This window comes from Eptatretus burgeri, chromosome 12 (assembly GCF_056783735.1).
Source record: "Eptatretus burgeri isolate ZD-2024b chromosome 12, Ebu_testis_v1, whole genome shotgun sequence".
Classification (NCBI taxonomy): domain Eukaryota; kingdom Metazoa; phylum Chordata; class Myxini; order Myxiniformes; family Myxinidae; genus Eptatretus; species Eptatretus burgeri.
Genome location: NC_140972.1, coordinates 90358129 through 90381932, shown reverse-complemented (window position 1 = coordinate 90381932; position 23804 = coordinate 90358129). Strand labels below are relative to the sequence as shown.

At 42.3% G+C, this 23804-nt stretch overlaps 2 protein-coding genes across 15 annotated transcripts in view; one reads left to right on the top strand and one right to left on the bottom strand.

The window, feature by feature from the left end:
• Positions 1-17618, bottom strand: part of LOC147016118 (TBC1 domain family member 12-like) — a 102036-nt gene extending 84418 nt beyond the window's left edge. Inside the window, exons 1-2 of the mRNA XM_085848844.1 lie at positions 17327-17618; positions 11225-11770 (exon numbers count right to left, since the gene is read on the bottom strand). Of these exons, the coding sequence (XP_085704970.1) occupies positions 11225-11770; positions 17327-17535 (755 nt within the window). The 5' untranslated portion in view covers positions 17536-17618. The remainder of the gene's footprint in view (positions 1-11224; positions 11771-17326) is intronic.
• Positions 16936-23804, top strand: part of LOC147016117 (uncharacterized) — a 68838-nt gene continuing 61969 nt past the window's right edge. For 4 of the 14 annotated variants that reach the window (XR_015050005.1, XR_015050003.1, XR_015050004.1 and 1 more), the window contains exons 1-2: positions 17945-18156; positions 18749-18809. Coding sequence is in view for 1 of the 14 variants with exons in the window: in XM_085848847.1 (XP_085704973.1) it covers positions 18128-18156; positions 18749-18809 (90 nt within the window). In the remaining 13 variants the exon portion in view is untranslated. Of the gene's footprint in view, positions 17371-17944; positions 18157-18748; positions 18810-23804 lie in introns of those variants that run through there. The other 10 variants (XR_015050015.1, XR_015050013.1, XR_015050012.1 and 7 more) reach the window with 7 other exon arrangements.

The following is a 23804-nucleotide window of genomic DNA, read 5'->3' as shown; positions in this document are numbered from 1 at the left end:
CTGCCCACAATCCCTCGTGGCCCAATTTTTGATTTTTGAAAAAAATAATTTTTTATGATTTTTCAAAAATTTCAAAAAATTTCAAAGTCCCGTTGCTAGGCAACGGATGGGTCCATAGCAACGGTTCTCATTTGCACACAACTAGGTCATGGTATAAACCTACCAACCAAGTTTCATCCAAATCGCCATTGTATTAACGGAGCACTGGACCGAACAGAGGGACAAACATATCGACGGAAAAAGTGATAATAAGGGTAGAACAAATTTCAAAAAAGAATTTTTTTGAAAAAATATTTTTTTCGACAAGATCGACTACCCAACAGAAAGGGGTGAAAACATAACCTCCTTCACCTTCGGTGGTGGAGGTTAAAATACGACGAGTTGGGAATGTTGTGTGTATTAAGCCGAGCACTCTTACCAGTGGTATTGTGAAAGTAATTAATAAGTAATTAGAAAGCATCTCAAAATGCAAAGCCCATCCGCATCCACTTTGTATTCAAACTAAACATGATGAAAACAAAAGCTAAACAAAACCCCAAAAATGTAAATTTTATTAATTACTGTTCTCCATATTCTCATAAAGTTTGTTGAGAATTTTTTGATAAATGCTCAAATGGGAAAAAAGTTATGGCCTGGACAGACAGACAGACAGACACAGACAGACACAGATCTTCACCATGGAGGTGGATACTTTGAGACCTGGGAGGGCTCCGTTACATCTTCTGAAACCCGTATATGGGGATAACAACCAACGACACACAAGCGACTGCAAGACCCGTATCCCACTTCATGGGGGACAGGCTGAAACATGATCACATCCAGCAAGTTCATTAAAAAAAAAGAAAAACAAAAAGAGGAAGTTGATGAAAAACAAACCATTTCCGATCAAGGGTCTCATCTAGTTGTATACAAATGTGTACAAACCAGACAATGCCTGCAAAACCCCCTTTCAAAGAATATATTGGTGATTCATCAGATCCGTTCCGGTACAAAAGGCAACACTTTTAACCAGCAATGCATCTTAGGAGTGCTTGTAATTCTAAGAGTCCATTCACAATGCATTACTCAGGAGGTTAGAGTATGGGGGAATTGTACTCGGGGAGTTGTGACCATCCAACAGTCACAGTCGGGTGATGGAAACCAGGCAAACCCCTCAAGGGGCAGTCACACAGCTGTCCATGACTTCAAGACCACAATATGCTCAGGCATGATTCTACTCGCCACTCCGCCGTGCCATTGTACAACAACGATGACTGCTTATGACGCACGGTAAGTTACTAGTTACCCCACGCACGCGAAGTGAAAAGTGGGATTCAGCAATTGGTTCACTTTGTCTGTCTGTCCATCTATCTACAAATGTCAGTTTGCGATCGAGGAACAACGTATTTTCAATTCAATGTTATATTTTGAACACCAATCGCAAAATTAATCAGAAGACGAACCTGTAGTTTAGCAGTACTTGCACCTGTGCAGAGAGAGAGAGAGAGAGATTATATTTTACTATATCTGTCTGTCTGGCAGTCAAACAAAATTGAAAATCATTCAAACCCAGAGACTTACTGTTTTTAAGGATGTCATAAAGGACACAAACAACAGGCACGAAGAACGAATGTAACATGTGAAATAAGGTGGTGTAAAAGACGCTGCATCAACAGCAGTAAATTCGAGAATTTCTTTCCGACAACCTCCAAAACCTTTACTTTATTTCAATTGAATTATATACTTGGATGCACGAACACAATTCACCTTCTTTCCACTTACAAAACCGTCCCGTTTAGCAGTACTTGGACAACATATTACGGCATTTTACGTCATCACAACTCATCAAATTTACCGCTCGTAAACTGCGCCCATGTTCTTGTTGTATTATATTTTTCTCTCCAATTATATTATTATCATTATTATGCTTATCTCAACACTGCATGGGGTAAGGTGTTCTTTGAGCTCTCAGTTTCTGGCAGTTTGTCCATCTATACATTTCTCTGTTTGTTACTTTAACGTTGCAAATACTAAATGATTATTTGACAAAACAACAAAACTAGAGCGAAGTCGATGGCGCGCCATCGCAAATCCCAAAGCTTCCTACCCAAATCAGAGTTGAAAGATGACAAAAAGTCCCACCAGGAATGACCCAATATCAAGTTTTGAGTTAACTTTTTTTAGATCCTCGTGGAGGATCTCTAACTCTTACTCACGTTGTTGTTTTTCATCTTCTTCTTGTGGACTTTTTTGTTTCACAGCCTACAGTTTTCATCGAAACTTCCTGAAACTTGGCATATATATGTAAAAAATACCCTGCGCAGACAGTAACCATCTCCGATTTTGAAAATTCCTCCCAGAAAAAAAGTTATGACGTCAAAATATCTCCGCTAATGGAAATCGGCAAAAATTATCTCCGAAACTAGGCAAGCTTTTTGAATTCTGTTTGCGGGAATCGAACAGGGCATTAGCAGAGATGAATTACCGCACATATGATACATCACTATGACGTCATATCAATTTTTATGACGTCATTCCTATTTTTTGTTTCACAACCCAGAGTTTTCATCGGATCTTCGTGAAACTTGCCATGTATATGCAGAAAGCCCACCCGCAGGCAGTAACCATCTCCGATTTTGGAAATTCTTCCGAGAAAAAAAGTTGACGTCATATCGCTGCTAATGGAAATCGCAGATACCATTACCTCCGAAACTCGGCAAGCTGTTTGAATTTTGTTTGTGGGAATCAAGCCGGGCATTAGCACAGATAATAATTTATCGCAAACCTGATACATCACAATGACATCATATTCGTTTTTCTGACATCATCATTAAGAGGACGAGGATCTTAGCTCATTTGAGCTTGTTCCCCTCATTTTGACCCCTGTGACCTTAAGTCCTCACCCCTGGGGGATGAATCTGGGGTTAAATCCCCCCCCCCCAAAAAAAATTGTTACATATTTCATGGGTCTCTCAATGATGATTTCATATTCAAGTTTCATTTAAAAAAAAATTGTTTAATGTGCCTATTGTTGCATTTTTAAGTCGGCCTATCTGGCCATTTGCCTCACCGCAGGGGACGGGGGCCAAAAGTGACACTGCTCTTGCACCTTCGTGCCATGTGGTGATGCATAACTACCAAGTTTGGTGAAGTTCTGCACAACCGCTTAGGAAGTGATTGCGTGATGGACAGACAAACAGATCCCATTACGATATCCCCCCCTGTAATAATCATGCATGTACTGGATTCCAAGTGCCATAACACCAATTTACATCAACCATTCCACTCTATCAAAGGAAAACTTAAAAAAAAAAACATAAAAATGACTAATTCTGCTGTTCGTAACAATTTATGCAATCGCGTTCACTGGCATCATCCCCGCCGTCTTTTAAGCGAACACAATAAATTTCCTCAACATCAAGACTGCTTCATAACTGAATTCTTCCCCACATGTGGCTTTGATTTCGAGCTGTTTTTCTGCACAACACCAAAGCGCCTCCTGGCACAAAAAGAGCGATGAAAAGGAAAATGTAATTGGCTCCCGCTCCTTCCACCGAGAGCTCTCGTCAATTCTTGTACAAAACAATGATCAAACAGTCCCGAGCAGATTGAACCTTGGATGGACTGTGCATTTACCTGCACAATTTATCTCCCCACAGGTAAACAAAACAAAAAAAATAAATTGCTATTCTTTGCAAGTCCAGATGTTTTATGAAAGAACACAAAGTGATGTGTTGAGTGAATGTAATGTTGGAGATGTAGTTCTCATTTCCATTCGACAGAGGATTCGTGCATTTTTGACTTGTAGATGGACATCGAGAGTCGTTTGTTTTACAGAAGGAAACACGAGGGACTTGGACACAGCAGGAGGCCATGTGGCCCATCATGACTGTGCTCCAGCAACGCCACATCAAGTCATCGTTTACGACAAGGACTCGATATTTACCATTTACCTAATTTCACAAAGCTGCCTATTCGAGTCCTGCCAATGTCATAAATGTCCACAATGAACACATTCTTTAAATCATGTATGTATGGATGTATGGACGTACGCATCCTCCACGGATTTTGTGAGATGAAAGGCTTGTGCTGGAAGAAGAAAACTGGCGAGGAGGTGGTGGGGAGTACATTAAAGCAGTTGTCCTGTTTGATAGCTTCGAGTTCACGTTGATAATGTGAAATGATCAATCCATCAGTTCATAGATTTCAGTTCACTGGGGTTGAGGCGAGGAGGAGGAGGAGTGGGGATGGGACCGAGTACCAAATTTGTCTAAATTTGTTTCTGACCTTTACTGATGTTACAGAAATAAATGTAAGCTCACGCCATTGTTTTAATGTCATCCGATTACTGTTGCATTATATTTGTTTGTGCTACAATCACCCTACAGTGTATGATAGTAATTAACGCGATAAAATTAACACTATCAATAGTAGCCATGGTACGTGGGTCATCTCGCCTCCAACCTCATGAAGGATGGCCGATTTAAAAGTCCGACCTAAAAGCTTGGTCGCCAGGAACTTCAGCTTCTCAGGGGAAAAATACATAGAATCCAAGAGGAATTGGTGTGACCGAGTCGGGTGTATATGGGAACGATGGGTTGGGAACAAATATTTGGAAGCAAAGAAACAAGTGCGAAACATTTGATCTTCGCACAAGTGGAGTCGGCTGTGGGGCCACACTCTGGAGACCGACTTAAGCAGGCACCATCAGGTCTTTGAGGAATGAGACGTGTTTGAGAGTTCAGCCTTGAAGCTGGCCATACGTTGTTTTCTGACTCTCCTAAGTGGACACACTTGTTGAGGGCTTTGTGGAATGATCTGAGTTTCCACTCAGTCAAATTTGCCTTCCAAGAAGAGAAGGCAACTTGTTTCCAGGCAAATGCACCACCACGGGATTCAGTGTACCATGGGCGAAAGGATGGGTTATGATGACTGCATATGAGATGCAATGAATGCGTGCATAAGAAAGAGCAGGTGTTTGAAGAAAAATTCTCGCGCCGCATTAATATAATTGAAGACCGAGATAGGACACCAGTTCTGAAGTGACATGGCAGCTTGCAGTCCCTGCCAGTGAGCCTGAGTGAACTGCCAGACTCGCCGTCACTGAGGCGGTCCTCGGACAACAGCCCCAGAGATGTTGACTCTCACCAGTACGAGATCAGACAAAGGAATTGGAGCATAGGAAGAACAGGGGACATACGGATTCCTATACAGGGTGGGCCATTAAAAAGGTAAATAAAACAAAATCGTTAACTCAGCACCAATGATAGATTTGGAAGAACTTTTAATATGAAAATGCTTGCACAAGTTTCAATAAGTTACTTAAACCAACTGCTCAAAGTGACCCGACCTCTATTTTATACAATATCTTAAAAGTTGCAACAGGTTTCGCATCACTTTTTGAAGGGTGTTTTGCATAACTCCTGAGACAATCTGAATAACTGCATCTTTCAAATCAACAATTGTGGTTGCTTTCAACTGAAACACTCTCCCTTTGACTAGTTCCCATAAAATAAAATAAAATAAAATCCAGCGGTGACAAGTCAGGGGATGTGGAGGACCAAGGGAATTCAGTTCTGTGACTGACAAGGTGAGCAGGAAATCATTCCCTCAACCAAGGAAGACATTCATTGGAGGTGTTGGTTGTGGCTCCATCTTCTTGAAACTACAGATTTTCATTAATTCTCAACCTGTTCCATAGGTAAGTCCGCAGCATGTGAAGATCAGGATCTGATGTCACAGTTACTGATGTTTTGGTGGTAGGGTCTTCAAAAACAGTGACCGTAGATTTGTGATGGACTCAATCCACAACAAGACGGTGATTTTCAGAGTGAAGTGCTGCTTCCTCCTCTTCTTGTGGCTTTTCCAATTCCCAAAATCTGCAATTCTGTTTATTCATCATCCCATTAATGTAAATATGGCACTTATCAGATAAAATGATGTCATTGATACTTCTGTGATCAGTTTCCATTGCTTCAGAAAAGCGATTACAAAATCCATCCCGTCTTCTGTGATCACTTTAATGAAGTACCTGGAAAAGGTGGAATTTGGAAGGAAAAAGCCCAATGGCTCCCATCATTATTCATTGTAATGATATGCGACTGATTCCTGTTTCAACTGAGACTCGTCTCGTTCGTTTGCGTGGATTTCCCTCCATGTGTTGTTTGTACACCTCACATAGTCTCTGGGACAGGGACACGATGTCCTGAACCACACTTTTGCGTGTTTTGCAATGAAATAGTATCTTTCATCTTTCACAATAATGCCTTTATTGTTTTGTAAGCAGGTACACGAGATGCTGAGAATCTTCTCCGAAATGCTATCTGCACACTCTTCGTTGACTTTGTTTCAATTTACCTATTTTAAATGAAGATGTGCTTCCCAACGTTAAATTGGCCCATTATTTTTAATATTGTACCTGTAAAAAAAAGACAACAACTTTGTATCATAGGCAATTTGAAATTCATTCACAACTGCATTACTAAGAAAGTCTCGGCAAGATACGAATATTGCCCTTTTTTATGGTCTACCCTGTATATTCACTTGTCCCCCTGTAGATAACCCTAACAGAATGACAATGGCAAGCTTACTCACCCAAATCAAAAACAAACATAATGTCCTCCAAAGTTGTAAACAATTTGCTGAGTTAAAGCACAGGCGGTTGTTCATTCGAAAATCCACCCACTATTTAGCGAGCCATTTTGAAACTAGAGGGGGAGCACTCGGTAGAGTGCAAAACCTCCGCCGCCAATACTGCTGGGTCACTTAAGTGAACCTGATGTCCTATTCATTGTAGGTCAAAACGGATCAGACTCTACTGGACCACGATTGAACAAACTAAACTAGATCGACGCGCATGTAGAAATGCCAAAAAAAAAAAAAAAAAAAAATCGAAATTTTTTTGAAAAAAAAGTTGCAAAATTTTTTTTTTTTCTCTAACAAATTTTTTGGGGAGGAAGTTGGAAATCACTTAAACCATGTAGAAATGCAAAAAAAAAAAATTCAAATATTTTTCAAATAAAATGGAAATTTTTTTGAAAAAAAGTTGCTAAATTTTGTTGTTTTTTTTCTCTAACAATTTTTTTTTCGGGTTGGAAATCACTTTAAACATGTAGAAATGCAAAAAAAAAAAATTCAAATATTTTTCAAATAAAATCGAAATTTTTTTGAAAAAAAGTTGCTAAATTTTGTTGTTTTTTTCTCTAACAAATTTTTTTTGGGTTGGAAATCACTCAAAACATGTAGAAATGCAAAAACAAAAATTCAAATATTTTTTCAAAATGGCCACCATAGCGGCCATATTGGACTTTGGACCAAGTCCAAAATCTAGTAGCATGATCCTTGGACCATATCCAATCCCCCCACCAAGTTTCGTCGAAATCCGTCCAGGAGTTTTTCCGTAATACTGTTCACAAACAAACAAACAAACAGACAGGGGTGAAAACAGTAACCTTCGTCCATCTTCGATGGCGGAGGTTAATAAGGAAAATTGTACGTGAGCAGCCACTTCTACACAATGCTATTATACCACCATCGATGAAACAGAAAATCTTAGATTTATATTTCAGTATTTTGATTTTGAAACCATCAGTGTTTTACATTGTGCAAAATTATGGAAATTATCCAGGTGACACATTCAAGGATGTGACTCAGCTAGTAAAAATCCATTGCTTAGAATGGAGACTTTTTTTTTTTCTAAATTGATGTCAGTCATTTATACATGAGAAGAAACTGTGTAGATGTGTGGTGTCTTTTAGATTTCATCATTCGTAATTGCATGCACAATTTTTTGCCACGAGTAAGCTGCTCAGTCTGAATTAATTTGATAACACCAGCTCACAAACTTTCTAGTCAAAACATATCTACTTGCTCAGCGTACAACACCTGTGTCCGACTCTACGTAAGCTCAACTCGTACATCGGATAATTTGTTCCCATTTCTGAGCGTGGTTTTGCAGGAAGGAACAAGCGATCAACTTCCAGTAGTTTTCCGTAAACCTGGTGGCAATTTCGTTGAAAAAGGAAGATATGGACATTTCTCGGAAGGAGATCTTCGTTCAGTCAAGCACACAGCGTTAGGATAGTCAACCTACAGTCCCTCACTGTTTTCTTTCCCAGACGTTCAGAGGACTCCGTTTATAATCCGCTGGCAATTCACTAATCGCATGCAAATACATCGGCGATACTTGTCATACTCTATTATTCTTTGTGGATTTTCTCCTTCCATGAACTCCATCGCATTTAACATTTATGCAACCTATTTTCAGTGTGCTTGTGCAAATTATACTGCAGAGTATTTTCTCTACCATCCTGTTTGTGTTCGAACGAGGCTTTCACCTTTCCGCCCGTAGAGACTAAATATCTCGCGTTGCGTCTTCCTGCCGAGGCCTCCTGCATATATCCACGATTCTTGCAGATTATTTGCATAATTTCCATGTCGTGGGTTCGTGGAGTACATTTTGAACTTGCGACTTCATTTCGCATGTTGTATTTTGTACATAAGGAACTTTCAACTTTGTTTTGAATGGGAATATAGTCGTCAGGGAACTTAAGACAGTTCCACACGACTCCTCCCGAGGTGCACCAACCCGTTCATGTTCGGTGGGTTTAGCTAGCGGGCCAGCCAGTCAGCTTGAATCAGTTTTCCAGTTTGCTTCATTCAGCCATCGCCCACAGAAAATTTAGTTGGAATTCAGTATTATTCCAAATTTACTTCAGATGTAAGAATTATATGAAACAGAGAGCCAGGCAAGGAGTTAAAGATATTTAAACCAGGAAGAAGTACAAGCTACATGCCAGTAGTGTAGACACAAGGGGGATAAAAGGCAAAATAGTTAAGGCTAGATTTGATCTTGTCCAGTCACCTACCTTGCAATGAAAGGTTACCAAATAACAAATGTGAAAACAAATTCAGATAATAACGAGCATAGACAGGATCAAGAAAACTGATTATACCCCAGCGTGTGGAACGTAACAATACCAAAAATAGCCTTGATCAATGCAAAAGACACTGAAACCACGACCTCAGTCCATCCAAAATCCAAACTAATAATAATAACATTCAAACTATAATCTGCATCAAACATGTTTGGAGATCTGATGCATTATTGCAGTTTACGAGAAACAGATTTTGAGCCGACACCTATCCCCATGCACAAACTCCCCCTCCTGGACCCCAAACACCTCACTTTCTTAAATCAGACTCCGGAATCAAGAGCTGCATCAAAGTTTAAACTTGGGGCCGAATTTTTGAAAGGCATTTGAGAGTTGTGGTTAACAGGTCAGACTACACACCTGTAGAATCGCTAATCGTCAGATGATCACATTCAGTGTTAATCGCCAATCGCCAAAGAGCGATTATGTAATGCAGATCAAAACGTAATCACAAGCATTCAAATAACAGTGAAACTTCTACACTTCGGCAAGGGCATGTTTAAGAGTGTGTTTAAGGCCTTGAAGCATTATGTGACTTATGGGTAGTCGGTAGCTTGCATGAAATTTTTTTGGTAGTTTACATGGGAAGATGAATATGGATGTATTCAGAGTGCTTGAATTAGCTCAAGAGGAGGCAGAAGAGGATAGGAACAGGGCAGTTTGCCGACATGCATTGGGAATCTTTAAGTACACATGCAGATGCAATCCTCTGGAGAAGCATGACAATAATCAAATTTATCTGGAGTTACAGACTCTCAAAGAAATTATTTTGTTGGCTGCTGAATCTAGTGCAAGATGACCTGGATCAACCTACGATGAGCAATGCACTGAATCCCCCCCAACAATTGTCCACGACACTGCGATTCGATGAAAGTGCTTTATTTCATCTGGATGTTGGAGATACCTGCAGTGTTTCACAGACTAATCTGCTGTTTATCTCCCTCCGTTCTCTCCCTGCTATCTCGGTGGGTGATTCGCTGTGCGCCGATGATTTTTTGGTCAATGTTTAAGGGTGAGGTGTGTGTTAGCAAGATGCTCTCCAAGAGTAAGCGCCTTTCGTAAATTCGGCCCTCAAGGTCTCAAGCATCAGTTTAGAATTAACACAAACAAGGCACCTTTCGACAAAGGATCAATTGGACGTCGGACATGTCTTGATTGCCTCATTCAACTGTGCAAATAAAGTGAATAATTGGAACCATCTGTAAAATATAAAATCATGTTTGCAAAAAAGAAGTGCTCTTTTTATCTTGAACTATCACCTAGTTGAAATGCCTGGTGTTGGCTTAATGGTTAGGGTGGTGGACTTTGGATCCTGGGGTCCTGAGTTTGAATCCCGCTCAGCTGTTGAATTAATACCAGGTGGGGTTAACTTGGCCTGTCATCCTTCCGAGGTCGGCAAAATGAGTGCCAGCATGCTGGTATACTGTGTCGGAGTGGCGACCCATCCAGGATTGTGCCCAATAACCAAGGAGACTGCTTAAGCAGCACCAATGCTCTGCACAGAGTATGGTCTCAATCTCCTCCTCCTCATAGTTGAAGAAGGAGGAGCTTATTCAGGTATACGTGAATGTGGCCTAGCAATGTGGATATCGGAGCATGTCAGCAAAAGTATGAGACTTGATGATCATTCGAGAAACTTACAAATCACAACAATAACAGATTAATTATGAGGTTAAAGAATGTAAACTATGACATTGAAATACCAATGGACAACACAAAACTTTAACATTGCTGTTGTCATAACATTTGAGACAATTGTGTCTGGAATGTGCTGGATAAGTCACATTGGTTGGCCATTCACTGAGATGCTCCATCTCTGCAAATCCCAGTTAATTATTATTAGGTGGTTAACTCTTTCACTTTATGTTGACCAGTGAAAGAAGCATACATACAATATTGTGAATCCCAGATGTATTTCAGGTAAATCTCACCTGCATTTTCATCATTTCCTACATTTTCAATTCTGGTACACAGAAAAAAATTTTTGAATGCATTACATTGCTTCTTTTTGATGGTTGATAGGCAAACAACTCTGTTGAAAAGGTCCAACCCACAATGGCTCTGGGGGTTACGGAGACCACTCAGCTTGTGGAAGTCTTCTTCTTGGAATTGAGACATTTACTCAATGTCAGTCACTTACATATGGAAAGAAACTGCATATAGATGGAATAATTATATGAAACAGACCAAGACAAGGAGAGAAAGATATTTAAGTCAAGAAGCAGGTACCGGCTGTAGCACATGCTACATGCCAGTAGCACAAACTCAAGGGGGAGAAAGGGAAAAATAGTTAAGGCCAGATAGCCACCTACCTTGCAATGAAACTCGCAAAGCCAGATCTTTTGCGCTTGTCTTCTGCTCCATGTGCAACCTCAATCTCCTGCATGGACAACTCTCTTGGCTCCCCTTCCTCAGGGTTATTCAATGTCAGCTCCTTTATGTCATCCAGCCAAGGCATAGCCCCTGCCAAGTCTCCACAAGATCCAGGCCGTGTGCACAGCTCCCCATTATCATCGCATTCCCCCAAGCCTGCAGCTCCACAGCTGGTACTTTCCAACGTGGCAGACAGCTCCGAGTCGAGGCTAGAAAGGCTAGAACGAGATGCCGAGCTTGGATCTGTTACCAATGTTTCAGCACCATGTCTGGACTTCCCAAAGTGCAGTGGGAGGCTCCCAGAGTCGTAGGCTCCTCGGGGAAAGGTTGAAGCTTTAGATGCCCTTAAAGCAGTTGCTGGTATCATGCCGCTCGGCAGGGAGTTGCTTGCTTTGTGTGATGACAGCCGCTCTCCATCTGGTCCAGCCTCCTGCACTCCTGGCTCTAAGCATCCACCGGTTGATGATTCTGTGCCGTTTAGCGAGCTAGGAATTCATGAGACAAAGCAAGGAGAATGAGGAGGAAAGGAATGGATGTATGTCTTCAAAATTTGCTGAGTCATTAAAACTTTCAAAACAAAACAATAATTTATACATTCAATGAAGTCGTTATGAACCATCCTGGTTGTGAAATTTGTTTGAAAAAGACAACCCATCAAGGCCTCAGCATTTCATTTGAACTTTGTGATGAAAAATATAATCTCAGAGGTCAAGTCAAGTTTAATTACAAAATAAGAATATATGTGTTTCCTTATCTATTTTATTTTAAATGAAAAAGCCTCAAAATATCATCCAAGGTTGCTACAGTTGTAATAATAATAATAATCATTTAATAACATTAAGTATAATAAACAATCCAGAGTTGATGCAACAATATAATCAACAGTGGTGTCATTGCAAGAGCAGTGTCGTAAGCACACCACCAATCAGTCAACTATCTCAGGTTTATGAAAATAATGCATTTACAACCATTATAAACCAAAACAATTATACAACTGTAACTCTTCTCTTTTTTTTTAAACGAGTTGTCCGACAGGATACTCTAGTGGTGTATACACTCGTCTTTGTTTGAATCTCGACTCAGGTATAAACTGTCACCCTGGTGTTTTGCATGCAGGGCGATACATCAATGTGGACGCAATCCCTCGGAAGGATGTTAAGCTGGATGTCTCATCTGTTGGCATTAGTTGGTGGACATTAAATATCCAATAATGTCTTTTGTAAAGAGGTGAGTTATCGCTGGCAACATGAACAAATTACAAATAACTCTCACCTTCAGTCAAACGTTTTGCCAAATTTCATGCATTTACCGAAGGGAAAAAAGGGATTATTTTACAAGGCAAATAGCTGAACATCAAAATTATATAAATAGTACTTTGAAAAGAATGAATGGTGTGCTTGGAAAGAAAAAAAAAAAAGATACTTCCATTGCAACATCCAAGATCAATGATGCTTTCATTGAATATCCATCCAATACATTGGGACCAGACTCAGTGCAGAGCGTTAGTGCTGCCGAAGCAGTCTCCTTGGCTATTGGACACAATCCTGGACGGGTCGCTACTCCGACACAGGATACCAGCATGCTGGCACTCATTTTGCCAACCTCAGAAGGATGACAGGCTGAGTTAACCCCACCTGGTATTAATTCAACAACTGAGCAGGATCCCAAGCCCACCACCCTAACCATTAAGCCAACACCAGGCATAATTGAATATGCAAATGCTATAATGGAGCATTTAAATAATTCCTCAATTTATATTGGGCAAAAATTCGTAAAAATATTCACACTATAAAGAAATTGATTGCTGACTTTTTGGGGGACCCAAATTTGAATTAATTATATTTTTCACTCCTACTGATGAAAATGAGTGAAAGAATGTTGGAGAAAGTTTTGAAAATAAAGAGTGCAGGAAATGATGGAATAAATAATATCCTCTTAAAAATTGTTTTACTTGAAATTATTCAACCACGAGTGTTTATAATAAATTTGTCCCTCTGTAATAGTGTAAGTTTGGTGTTTATCTTAATGATCAAGGTGGCTGCCTTAAGATCTTAGGGTCCTGGGTTTGAGCCCCCTTCGAGCTGTTGAATTAATACCAGGTGGGTTGACTCAGCCTGTCATCCTTGCGACGTCAGCCAAATGAGTGAGTACCATCTTACTGGGGTAATAAGCCATTTGAGTATCCTGCGTCGGAGTGGCGACCCGTCCAGGTCTGTACTCCTTAGCCAATGAAACTGCCTCGGCATCACGATGCGCCTCACAGCGTGAAAGGAATGGTTATTAATTATTATGCGATGGTTTTTTTCAACTTTTTCAACATTTTCAACTGAGATAAATGAAAATTGCTGAAGTTAAACCAATGTTCAAGAATGGTGACCCACAAGACATTATCAATAATTATCGTCCAATTTCATTATTGACTCTTATCAACAATACTTTTTTAAAAATTGTTCGTATACGAACTGTAAAATTTCAAAAGCAATCTAATATTTTTTTTGTAATTAGCAATTTGGTTTTCGATTTGCAACACCACCACACATCCCTCATTAATATACATCGACAAAGTGGCACAAGCAATTGATCAATTTGCAAACACAATTGGTGCTTTCCTGGACTTCTCGAGGGCAATTGATACAATAGACTAAAACATTATTTTGTACAAATTATCAAATTGGTGGAACTCGTGAGTTTACAGAGCATGATACCCCACAGAGTGTTCAAATATATACTTCAAATCAATTAAAAAGAATGATTTTAAAGATTGTTATCAAAAAATTCTGGAAGTTTAGCACTATTGAAGCAGTCTTATACATGACCCTATGATGTCGTTTTAAACAGTAAGTTTCCTGTTTGGAATGATTTTCAATTTTCGTTTGTTTGCCAGACAGACAGCAGAGTAAAAAAAATTATCTCACTCCTCCACACATGTGCAATTGGGTCGAATTCAGTACTGGGTCAAAGTACTGTGAAACTACAGGTCTGTTTTCCAATTCTTGTTCAAAATATAGCATTCAAATGAAATAAGCTATTCCTCGATTGTAAACAGATGTTTTAACCCCGGGTTTCGTTTTCGTTTCTCGTGTGTGGGGTAATTACAGGAATAGCCTTGGAACGGTTTAACAGCTACCTGTTAAACAGAAAACAATTTGTGGTATATTAAATGGGTTGGAATCCAAGATGAGATCAGTGGCTTGTGCAGTTCCACAAGGATCTACCCTTGGCCCCCCTTTCGTTTGTCATATATATTGATCATTGTCATAAAGCCTCTGATGTGCTGTCTATTTGCTGATGATTCTTCCCTTTTTATCCTCAGCGTGATGTAAATATTTCATTGGATACTCTCGATATAGAGCATCAGCATGTTTCTCAGTGGCTGAAGGCAAATAGATTGTTATTAAATAAGAGAAAACCTATTTTATGTTTTTCAGAAACTCGGTCTCTGTGCTTCATTGGAACTATTTTATTTGATGATACAAGTACATCGCCTTGAGGGTTCTCTTGGTTGATGAAGAATTGACATTGAAATAGATATTGTTACTTGATGCAAACCCATTTCTTGAAATATTGGTGCCATAAATAAGTTTAAATATTATTTCCCTCAATGAGTTCTTCTTATATGATATTCCACCTTGATATTGTATCAATTGAATAATGACATAGTTGTTTGGGAGCAACTTCTTAAACTTAGATAGATAAAACACACACACACACACACACACACACACACACACACACACACACACACACACACACACACACACACACACACACACACACACACACACACACACACACATACACACACACACACACACACCTTCTCTTCTCTTCTTTTCTCTTCTCTTCTCTTCTCTTCTCTTCTCTTCTCTTCTCTTCTCTTCTCTCCCTCTCTCCCTCTCTCCCTCTCTCCCTCTCTCCCTCTCTCCCTCTCTCCCTCTCTCCCTCTCTCCCTCTCTCTCTCTCTCCCTTAGCACATTGGACTGCCGAGGCAGTTTCAATGGCTATGGAGTACAATCTTGGTCGGGTCGCCACTCCGACGCAGAAACTTGGAATTTCGCCATTGTGCTGGCCATAGCTCTCCTACTCTTCACGAAGGACACTGTGGGCTCTTCAACATCCACAAACTAATACCGGCAGAAGGGACCCCCAGCTTCACGTCCATCCAAGGGACAGCACACACATTGATGAATCACCCTGCATGTGACACTAAGGGATGACCGTTTATAGCAGGGTCAGGATTCAAACCCAGGCTAGACAGCTTAGATGCATGAGTGTGCATACCTGGAGGCCATCCTGCCAGCCTGCACAAAATTTTGGTTTTACAAAAAAAAATTAAAAAGTGTTATGAGAATTATATGCAGTAAAGGTTCACAAGCACATTGAAATGTTCTGAAAAAAAAAAAGAACTATACATTTTTAATTTAAGGTTAGGTACTAATGTTCCAAATGAATCGAAATGAGATGTCCAATAAACTTTTGCTAAATTATTTTGTTGAAAATAAATAAATAAATCAAATAATTGATAATTATCTATCAAGACAAGCTGGTATCTAGCATTTACAACAAACAAGAACTTCCTTTGCAAATAAAACTCTTATTTACACTGGACCAAAGTTATGCATGGAAATCCCTTGACGTGAGCCTTCGGCAAACCATTGATGTCAACAGCTTCAAACACAATCTCAAAAGTTGATTATTAGAGAAGTATATAACTGATTGATATACGTAGTTATCACTGGTAATACATGAGTAATGAGCGATACTGTGAGGTTAATACAAACTATGTATTCCAAACCAGCTGATCCGTTCTCCGACACCACCATCCCTCATTTGTGTCCCCTCTCTGTTCTCGATTCGATTTGTCCACCTCCTGATTATTCTTTTACAGATATCATATTTCGAAAATGTTTCTTTCTTTCTGTCTTTTCATATTTTTTAGATCCTGGTGGAGGATCTCTAAGTCTTACTCACGTTGTTGTTCTTGTGGACTTTTTTGTTTCACAGCCTCCAGTTTTCATTGAAACTTCCTGAAACTTGGCGTATATATGTAAATATACCCTGCGCAGACAGTAACCATCTCCGATTTTGAAAATTCCTCCTAGAAAAAAAGTTATGACGTCAAAATATCTCTGCTAATGGAAATCGCCTAAAAAATTATCTCCGAAACTGGGGAAGCTTTTTGAATTCTGTTTGCGGGAATCGAACAGGGCATTAGCAGAGATGAATTACCCCACATATGATACATCACCATGACGTCATATCAATTTTTATGACGTCATTCCTATTTTTTGACATTTTTTTGTTTCACAACCCAGAGTTTTCATCGGATCTTCGTGAAACTTGCCATGTATATGCAGAAAGCCCACGCGCAGGCAGTAACCATCTCCGATTTTGGGAATTCTTCCTAGAAAAAAAGTTGACGTCATATCATAATATCGCCGCTAATGGAAATCGCCGATACCATTATCTCCGAAACTAGGCGAGCTGTTTGAATTTTGTTTGCGGGAATCAAGCCGGGCATTAGCACAGATAATTTATAGCAAACCTGATACATCACAATGACGTCATATTCGTTTTTATGACGTCATCATTAAGAGGACGAGGATCTCAGCTCATTTGAGCTTGTTAATCACAATCCTTTGCCGTCGACTCATAGGGACCAGAATTTTTTTTTACAAGCCATGCTTTTATCCAGGTTACCTGTCCTGTTCCCATAATATGATCACCTGTACGTATCTTGTATTTTGTGTTCGATTGATTGAGGGATGGAGATAAACTGAACTGAACCGTCAGGACTGGCCGGCCGGTTCGTGAAACACCTGGGCCAGAAGCGTTCCCCCCGGGGGGGGGGGGGGGAGTGGGGAATACTTGCGGCCGATATAGAAGTATCAATAGTCGATCAAAATGACTAGTGTGTATGCAAACGGCACGAATAATCATCATGTTATCTCTCGGTGACGTGTGGAACATGAAACTACTGACAAGTGGCATCACAAGTACGTTCCTCAATGACAACGCACGGAAGTGGATCACGCACTCACCGGACTCCATTCAGCTGTAAGAAGGCTCCCTGCATGCCCTCGAGGTGAGTAACACCGGAGTCCTGGGACACGAAGCTCTCGCTGTCCCGCGGTAGTCCGTCCATGGCCTTCCGGGCCGATCCGGTCAATCCGACCGGCCCGTCTTCGGCCCCAGACAGCTCCATGCTGAGGCGGACCGCCTCCTGGAAAAAGGGACGACGACAATTCATCAATGCGAGGAACAGTTATTTTTGTGATTATTTTGATTCTCTTCGTCGTAGAAATTGATATGAAATGTATTTCTTCACGCTCTTGCTCGGAGCGCCGTCCCTGCCGCGCGGTTATCCATGGTGCGCATGAAATCGCTGTCTGTGTGCTGCCTCTGCCACATCTGCGCCACTACTACTACTACTACTACTACTACTACTACTACTACTACTACTACTACTACTACTACTACTACTACTACTACTACTACTACTACTACAGGATGCACCGCTCGCCTCACAAGAACTGGTGGACCGATCGAGACCGAGGTTTGGAGAGAGCGGCCGGAAATGTAGTCCGCAGCGTCCGGGTGAGAGAATGACGCGCCATGACTGACTCCCGATGGGCGGTGAGGAGGGAGGAGATGGAATGGAGATCGAGGGAGGGCAATGAAGGGAAGGTGTGGCGAAGGAGTGTAAATATTCGGGCCTTTTGGGTGAGGAAAGGAAACGGAATGAAGCAACGGATGGAAAGGAAATAAAAACATGTTTAGTACTGAGGAGAACGTTGTGGGATGACGTGATGGATGAGGTGAGGGATGACGTGAAGGATTAGATGATGATGATGGTGTGCACAGGACTGAGGTAAATGTGAGGATGGGGTCCATATGCAAATTATGTTGAACATTTGTTTAAGCGGGGGGGGGGGGGGTGATGAGGAGAAGGAGGAGAAGGACGGAATGGGGATCAGTGGTGTTGAGGTTGGGATATGGTGTGGGGAGGAAGTTAAGATATGGGATTGGGAAGACGACAACGAAGATTGATTTTATTGTCCGAGGAGAGGATAGAGAGAGATTACAGGGGACTGACGAGGACAATGAAGATGAGAGATCATTATTGAATGGGTTGCAAGTGATCACCAAAATTATATATATACACATATACAGACACACACACACACACACACACACACACACACACACACACACACACACACACACACACACACACACACACACACACACACACACACACACACACACACACACACACACACACACGTCAGTGTGTGTCTTCTCCATAACTCCAAAACTATAAAATCTATCAGCCTGAAACTTTGCATGCCCACTAATAAAACTCCAAGGAAGTGCAGAGTGAAAAATTAGGTGTTTGGGTTAATTAAAGCACCCCTTTTTGAAGATAATTAATGGCATTATTTAATTATATCCTTCATCAGACGATCCACAGCCACCTCGCTCTCCGGGGTCTTGAGGCGTTTCCTGGGTAACCTCGCTGAGGTATGAAGCCGCCATGTTTTTTTGGCCTGCTCAACCATGCCTTGACTTGGAACAGGCCGCAACGATTTCTTCATGATAGTGTTTTTTTTTTGCTTTCCTCACTCATATTATTGAATGACTGTTTATCACAGCTATGAATCGCTGTCCACATTGCTTTTGTAAGTACTATAGTTTTCTAATTAGCTTGGAGCGATTTCATGAATTACATGACACGGTTTTCCACGATCTACTCTCACGGACTACTTAAAGGATATCATCGAAATAATATTTCGGTTTTGAGGATCGGATATCGTCCTGACTAAATAAGTGTTGAAATCTGTTGTGAAATCTGATAATTTATAGAAATAACGAGTCTTATAACTAAGCCGATACACCTATTTACTTTAAGCAGGCAAGGCTATGTTCCCTCCTTCTCCATATATACAAAAGGAAATGTGAAATTTCCAAAGCAATAAACGTATATTTTTCTACTGTATGGAGAATTATATTGAGTGAACAAAAAATTTAGCAACGTGCCAAAATTAACGAGCTTCATTGAGCTGTATGATTTAATGCATTCACTACTGGACCTCATGCCCTGTCCCCCAGAGGGACTGCCTATCTATAGCAGCTGCCAGATGTGTGTCTATATCTTCGGAAGTTTCACGAGGTGCTCTGCAGAGAATCAGAGCAAATCTGGTGAAAAACGGACGCTTTGAAAAAAAAAAGTTATCAAGTTGCGCGAACCCCGAAGCAGTGTACAACGTGACATGCGCACAGATGAGCAGGCAAGATGGTGGATTTATAGTTCATTTTATTTCATTAACTGCTGCGTGCCTGGTGAAGACAGCTTTAAAGTTAAAGGGATCCTTTATGGTATACAGCGACAGCCTGGCCAGCCGTTCCTTATCAACCATTGAATTGGAGTGCTTCAGCCACTTGCCGAGTGCCTATTGTCGATAGTAGTACCGTGCTCCGTCACCTTGAGCGAGTGGTTCATGCTCCGTCACCCGGAGGGAGTGGTTCGTGGTGCGTCACCCTGAGGGAGTGGTTCGTGCTCCGTCACCCTGAGGGAGTGGTTCGTGCTCCGTCGCCCTGAGGGAGTGGTTCGTGCTCCGTCACCCTGAGGGAGTGGTTCGTGCTCCGTCACCCTGAGGGAGTGGTTCATGCTCCGTCACCCGGAGGGTGTGGTTCGTGCTCCGTCACCCGCAGGGAGTGGTTCGTGCTCCGTCACCGGGAGGGAGTGGTTCGTGCTCCGTCACCCTGAGGGAGTGGTTCGTGCTCCGTCACCCTGAGGGAGTGGTTCGTGCTCCGTCACCCTGAGGGAGTGGTTCGTGCTCCGTCACCCTGAGGGAGTGGTTCGTGCTCCGTCACCCTGAGGGAGTGGTTCGTGCTCCGTCACCCTGAGGGAGTGGTTCGTGCTCCGTCACCCTGAGGGAGTGGTTCGTGCTCCGTCACCCTGAGGGAGTGGTTCGTGCTCCGTCACCCTGAGGGAGTGGTTCGTGCTCCGTCACCCTGAGGGAGTAGTTCGTGCTCCGTCACCCTGAGGGAGTGGTTCGTGCTCCGTCACCCTGAGGGAGTGGTTCGTGCTCCGTCACCCGCAGGGAGTGGTTCGTGCTCCGTCACCGGGAGGGAGTGGTTCGTGCTCCGTCACCCTGAGGGAGTGGTTCGTGCTCCGTCACCCTGAGGGAGTGGTTCGTTCTCCGTCACCCTGAGGGAGTGGTTCGTGCTCCGTCACCCGGAGGGAGTGGTTCGTGGTGCGTCACCCTGAGGGAGTGGTTCGTGCTCCGTCACCCTGAGGGAGTGGTTCGTGCTCCGTCACCCTGAGGGAGTGGTTCGTGCTCCGTCACCCTGAGGGAGTGGTTCGTGCTCCGTCACCCTGAGGGAGTGGTTCGTGCTCCGTCACCCTGAGGGAGTGGTTCATGCTCCGTCACCCGGAGGGTGTGGTTCGTGCTCCGTCACCCGCAGGGAGTGGTTCGTGCTCCGTCACCGGGAGGGAGTGGTTCGTGCTCCGTCACCCTGAGGGAGTGGTTCGTGCTCCGTCACCCTGAAGGAGTGGTTCGTGCTCCGTCACCCTGAGGGAGTGGTTCGTGCTCCGTCACCCTGAGGGAGTGGTTCGTGCTCCGTCACCCTGAGGGAGTGGTTCGTGCTCCGTCACCCTGAGGGAGTGGTTCGTGCTCCGTCACCCTGAGGGAGTGGTTCGTGCTCCGTCACCCTGAGGGAGTGGTTCGTGCTCCGTCCCCCTGAGGGAGTAGTTCGTGCTCCGTCACCCTGAGGGAGTGGTTCGTGCTCCGTCACCCTGAGAGAGTGGTTCGTGCTCCGTCACCCGGAAGGAGTGGTTCGTGCTCCGTCACCCGGAGGGAGTGGTTCGTGCTCCGTCACCCTGAGGGAGTGGTTCGTGCTCCGTCACCCTGAGGGAGTGGTTTGTGCTCTGTCGACCTGAGTGAGTGTTTCGTGCTCCGTCACCCTGAGGGAGTGGTTCGTGCTCCATCACCCTGAGCGAGTGGTTCGTGCTCTGCCAACCTGAGTGAGTGGTTCGTGCTCCGTCATTCTGAGCGAGATGTTGTGAAACAACATCCGATTTCTGAGCCGTTTGCCGTAATAACGTGTTACCGAGCCAAATTGTTTTCTAAATTACCGAGCCAAATTGTTTTCCACCCATCACACACAGCTGTTTAGGAAGAATAATGTTTGTGAACATATCCCTGAAACATCTCCATAAATGCAATGTTGTTTTTCGATGAAAGCTACTCAAGGTTTCTGGGTTGTACTGTTTGCAGTAAATACTGTAGCTGGTAATCACACTAACTCTAACCTGCCGATTCCTGAAAAATTGCCGATGTTGGCCAAGCACGTGTGTGTGTGTGTGTGTGTGTGTGTGTGTGTGTGTGTGTGTGTGTGTGTGTGTGTGTGTGTGTGTGTGTGTGTGTGTGTGTGTGTGTGTTTTGTTCCAAAAGCAGAACATTCTTTTTGCTAACTGCTAATCTATCTCTCTTCTCTCTTCTCTCTTCTCTCTTCTCTCTTCTCTCTTCTCTCTTCTCTCTTCTCTCTTCTCTGTGTGTGTGTGTGTGTGTGTGTGTGTGTGTGTGTGTGTGTGTGTGTGTGTGTGTGTGTGTGTGTGTGTGTGTGTGTGTGTGTGTAGGCTATCTCAAAACATTGTGGATGGATCCGGATTAAATTTTGTGGACAGGTTGGGTGTGTGACAAGGACAAACTCATTAGATTTAGGTGAAGATCCGAATCCGGATCCTACTACTAGAATTTTTAAAGTGATTCTTCACCATTGAGAGATAGGGCCAAAAACGATATAAAGCACGATATCTTAAAAAATGTATTGGGCCCAATATGTTCTCGTGGATCAGGCATTACGTAGCGGAGGTATGCGCTCCACCGAGTGCCCTTCCAGTTAGGAATGTAGTCATAATCACATTGTCTTGGCAGCTTTAATTTTTATCCCTCACCCCTCCCACAATGTCGGAGATGAGGGACATTAAAATGAGCTCTGACCAACCGACCGATCAACCGTTCATGTATTTGTATGTTCACGATATTTCAAAAACTGTTGAACCTTAAGCTTTCATGTTGCAGATATCTATTCCTCATGACATTATCTCAACCTCATGAGATCATGGCTGTGATTGGCTGAATTCTATTGCCATGGCAATCATCTCCGTAACTTGGCTTGTGTACGTGATATTTCAAAAAAAACGTTAAAGATTTCGCTTTTATATTACACAGATATATGCCTCATACCACCCAAAACGTGGGTAACCTTGAGTATCAGCTCACTGTTACTATAAAATTATCTTGCAAAATGAGTGGTACATGACAGCCATCACAGTTAGGCCTTGGCCATTGCAAACATTATTTAATAAGAACACAAATTATTAAATGTCCACAGTCCAGAAGGGGGTTGATGGTGGACCTTGTGTGCCCTGTAGAAACCTGGGGGGGGGGAGGGGGGTGGTAAGGCATGGAAAGCGAAGAGGGTGAAAGACCAGAAAGGAGGCGGTATAAGACAGAAAGACCACTGATCTGTTTCTGAAGGTTTAATGGTAGACCCATAGACTCAGCTTCATCATGAGAGATCCCAATATCTTGAAGGCCCTGGTTTCCATGGGGTAAAGCTGAGCAAGGTGTGAGGTAGTGGAGCCAGTCCAGAGAGGGAGCAGTACTCTATCAAGCTGGGCATGAAGGCCTTATAGGTGGTTAGAAGCTCAGGTGTGCCAAGGAATGACTGTACGATGGAGTATGATGTGTGATTATATTGATTTTTAAGTAATAAACAAAGAATTCAACGTGGTTTTTAATTCTAATAATTTTTTTAGGTGTTGCAGTTAAAAAAGCAAACCTGGTGGGTACTGCCGCTCAAATTTCCAGAAAACTGTCATGAGGTCATCTTTGTGATGTAATCAGGGGAAAGATTGTCTCAGCACACAATGGACTTATCAGAAAGTGAATTTGATGAAGAATGTTCTGATTAAGAATTCTCAGATCAGATTGGAAACTGAAGGTGATTTCGGCTGGAATTTGTTATTTGTTCAGGACGCCGACGATAACTCGCTTACTCCGCAAAAAGACATCGAAGGAACTTTAACGTCCACTAATGCAAGAAGATGAGACACCTGGCTAAATAAATATTTGTACAAATCTAGTGAGGAATATTTGAAATGATCCAAGGGTTGGGATACTTCATGATGCAATCTAACAGTTTATCGTCGAGTCGACAATCCCACCCAGAAAAGACAGCTCAAAACTCAATACACCATTACCTCTGCACCATTCTATCAGACCTTGCATGTGATAAGCACACAGAATATTTTTGTCTGTGTATGACAACAAATATGTATATCTAAAAATAGGACCACTGGAACTGTAGCTTATTTGGGGCCTGGACTAATGTTGTAACCCAAATTTGGTGGCATTCTGACTGGTGGGTAGGAGAAGATTTTTGCAAGAATTTACGTGATTTTTCCAAATAATTTATTAAGTCCGCCATTTTGACACACTTCCAGTC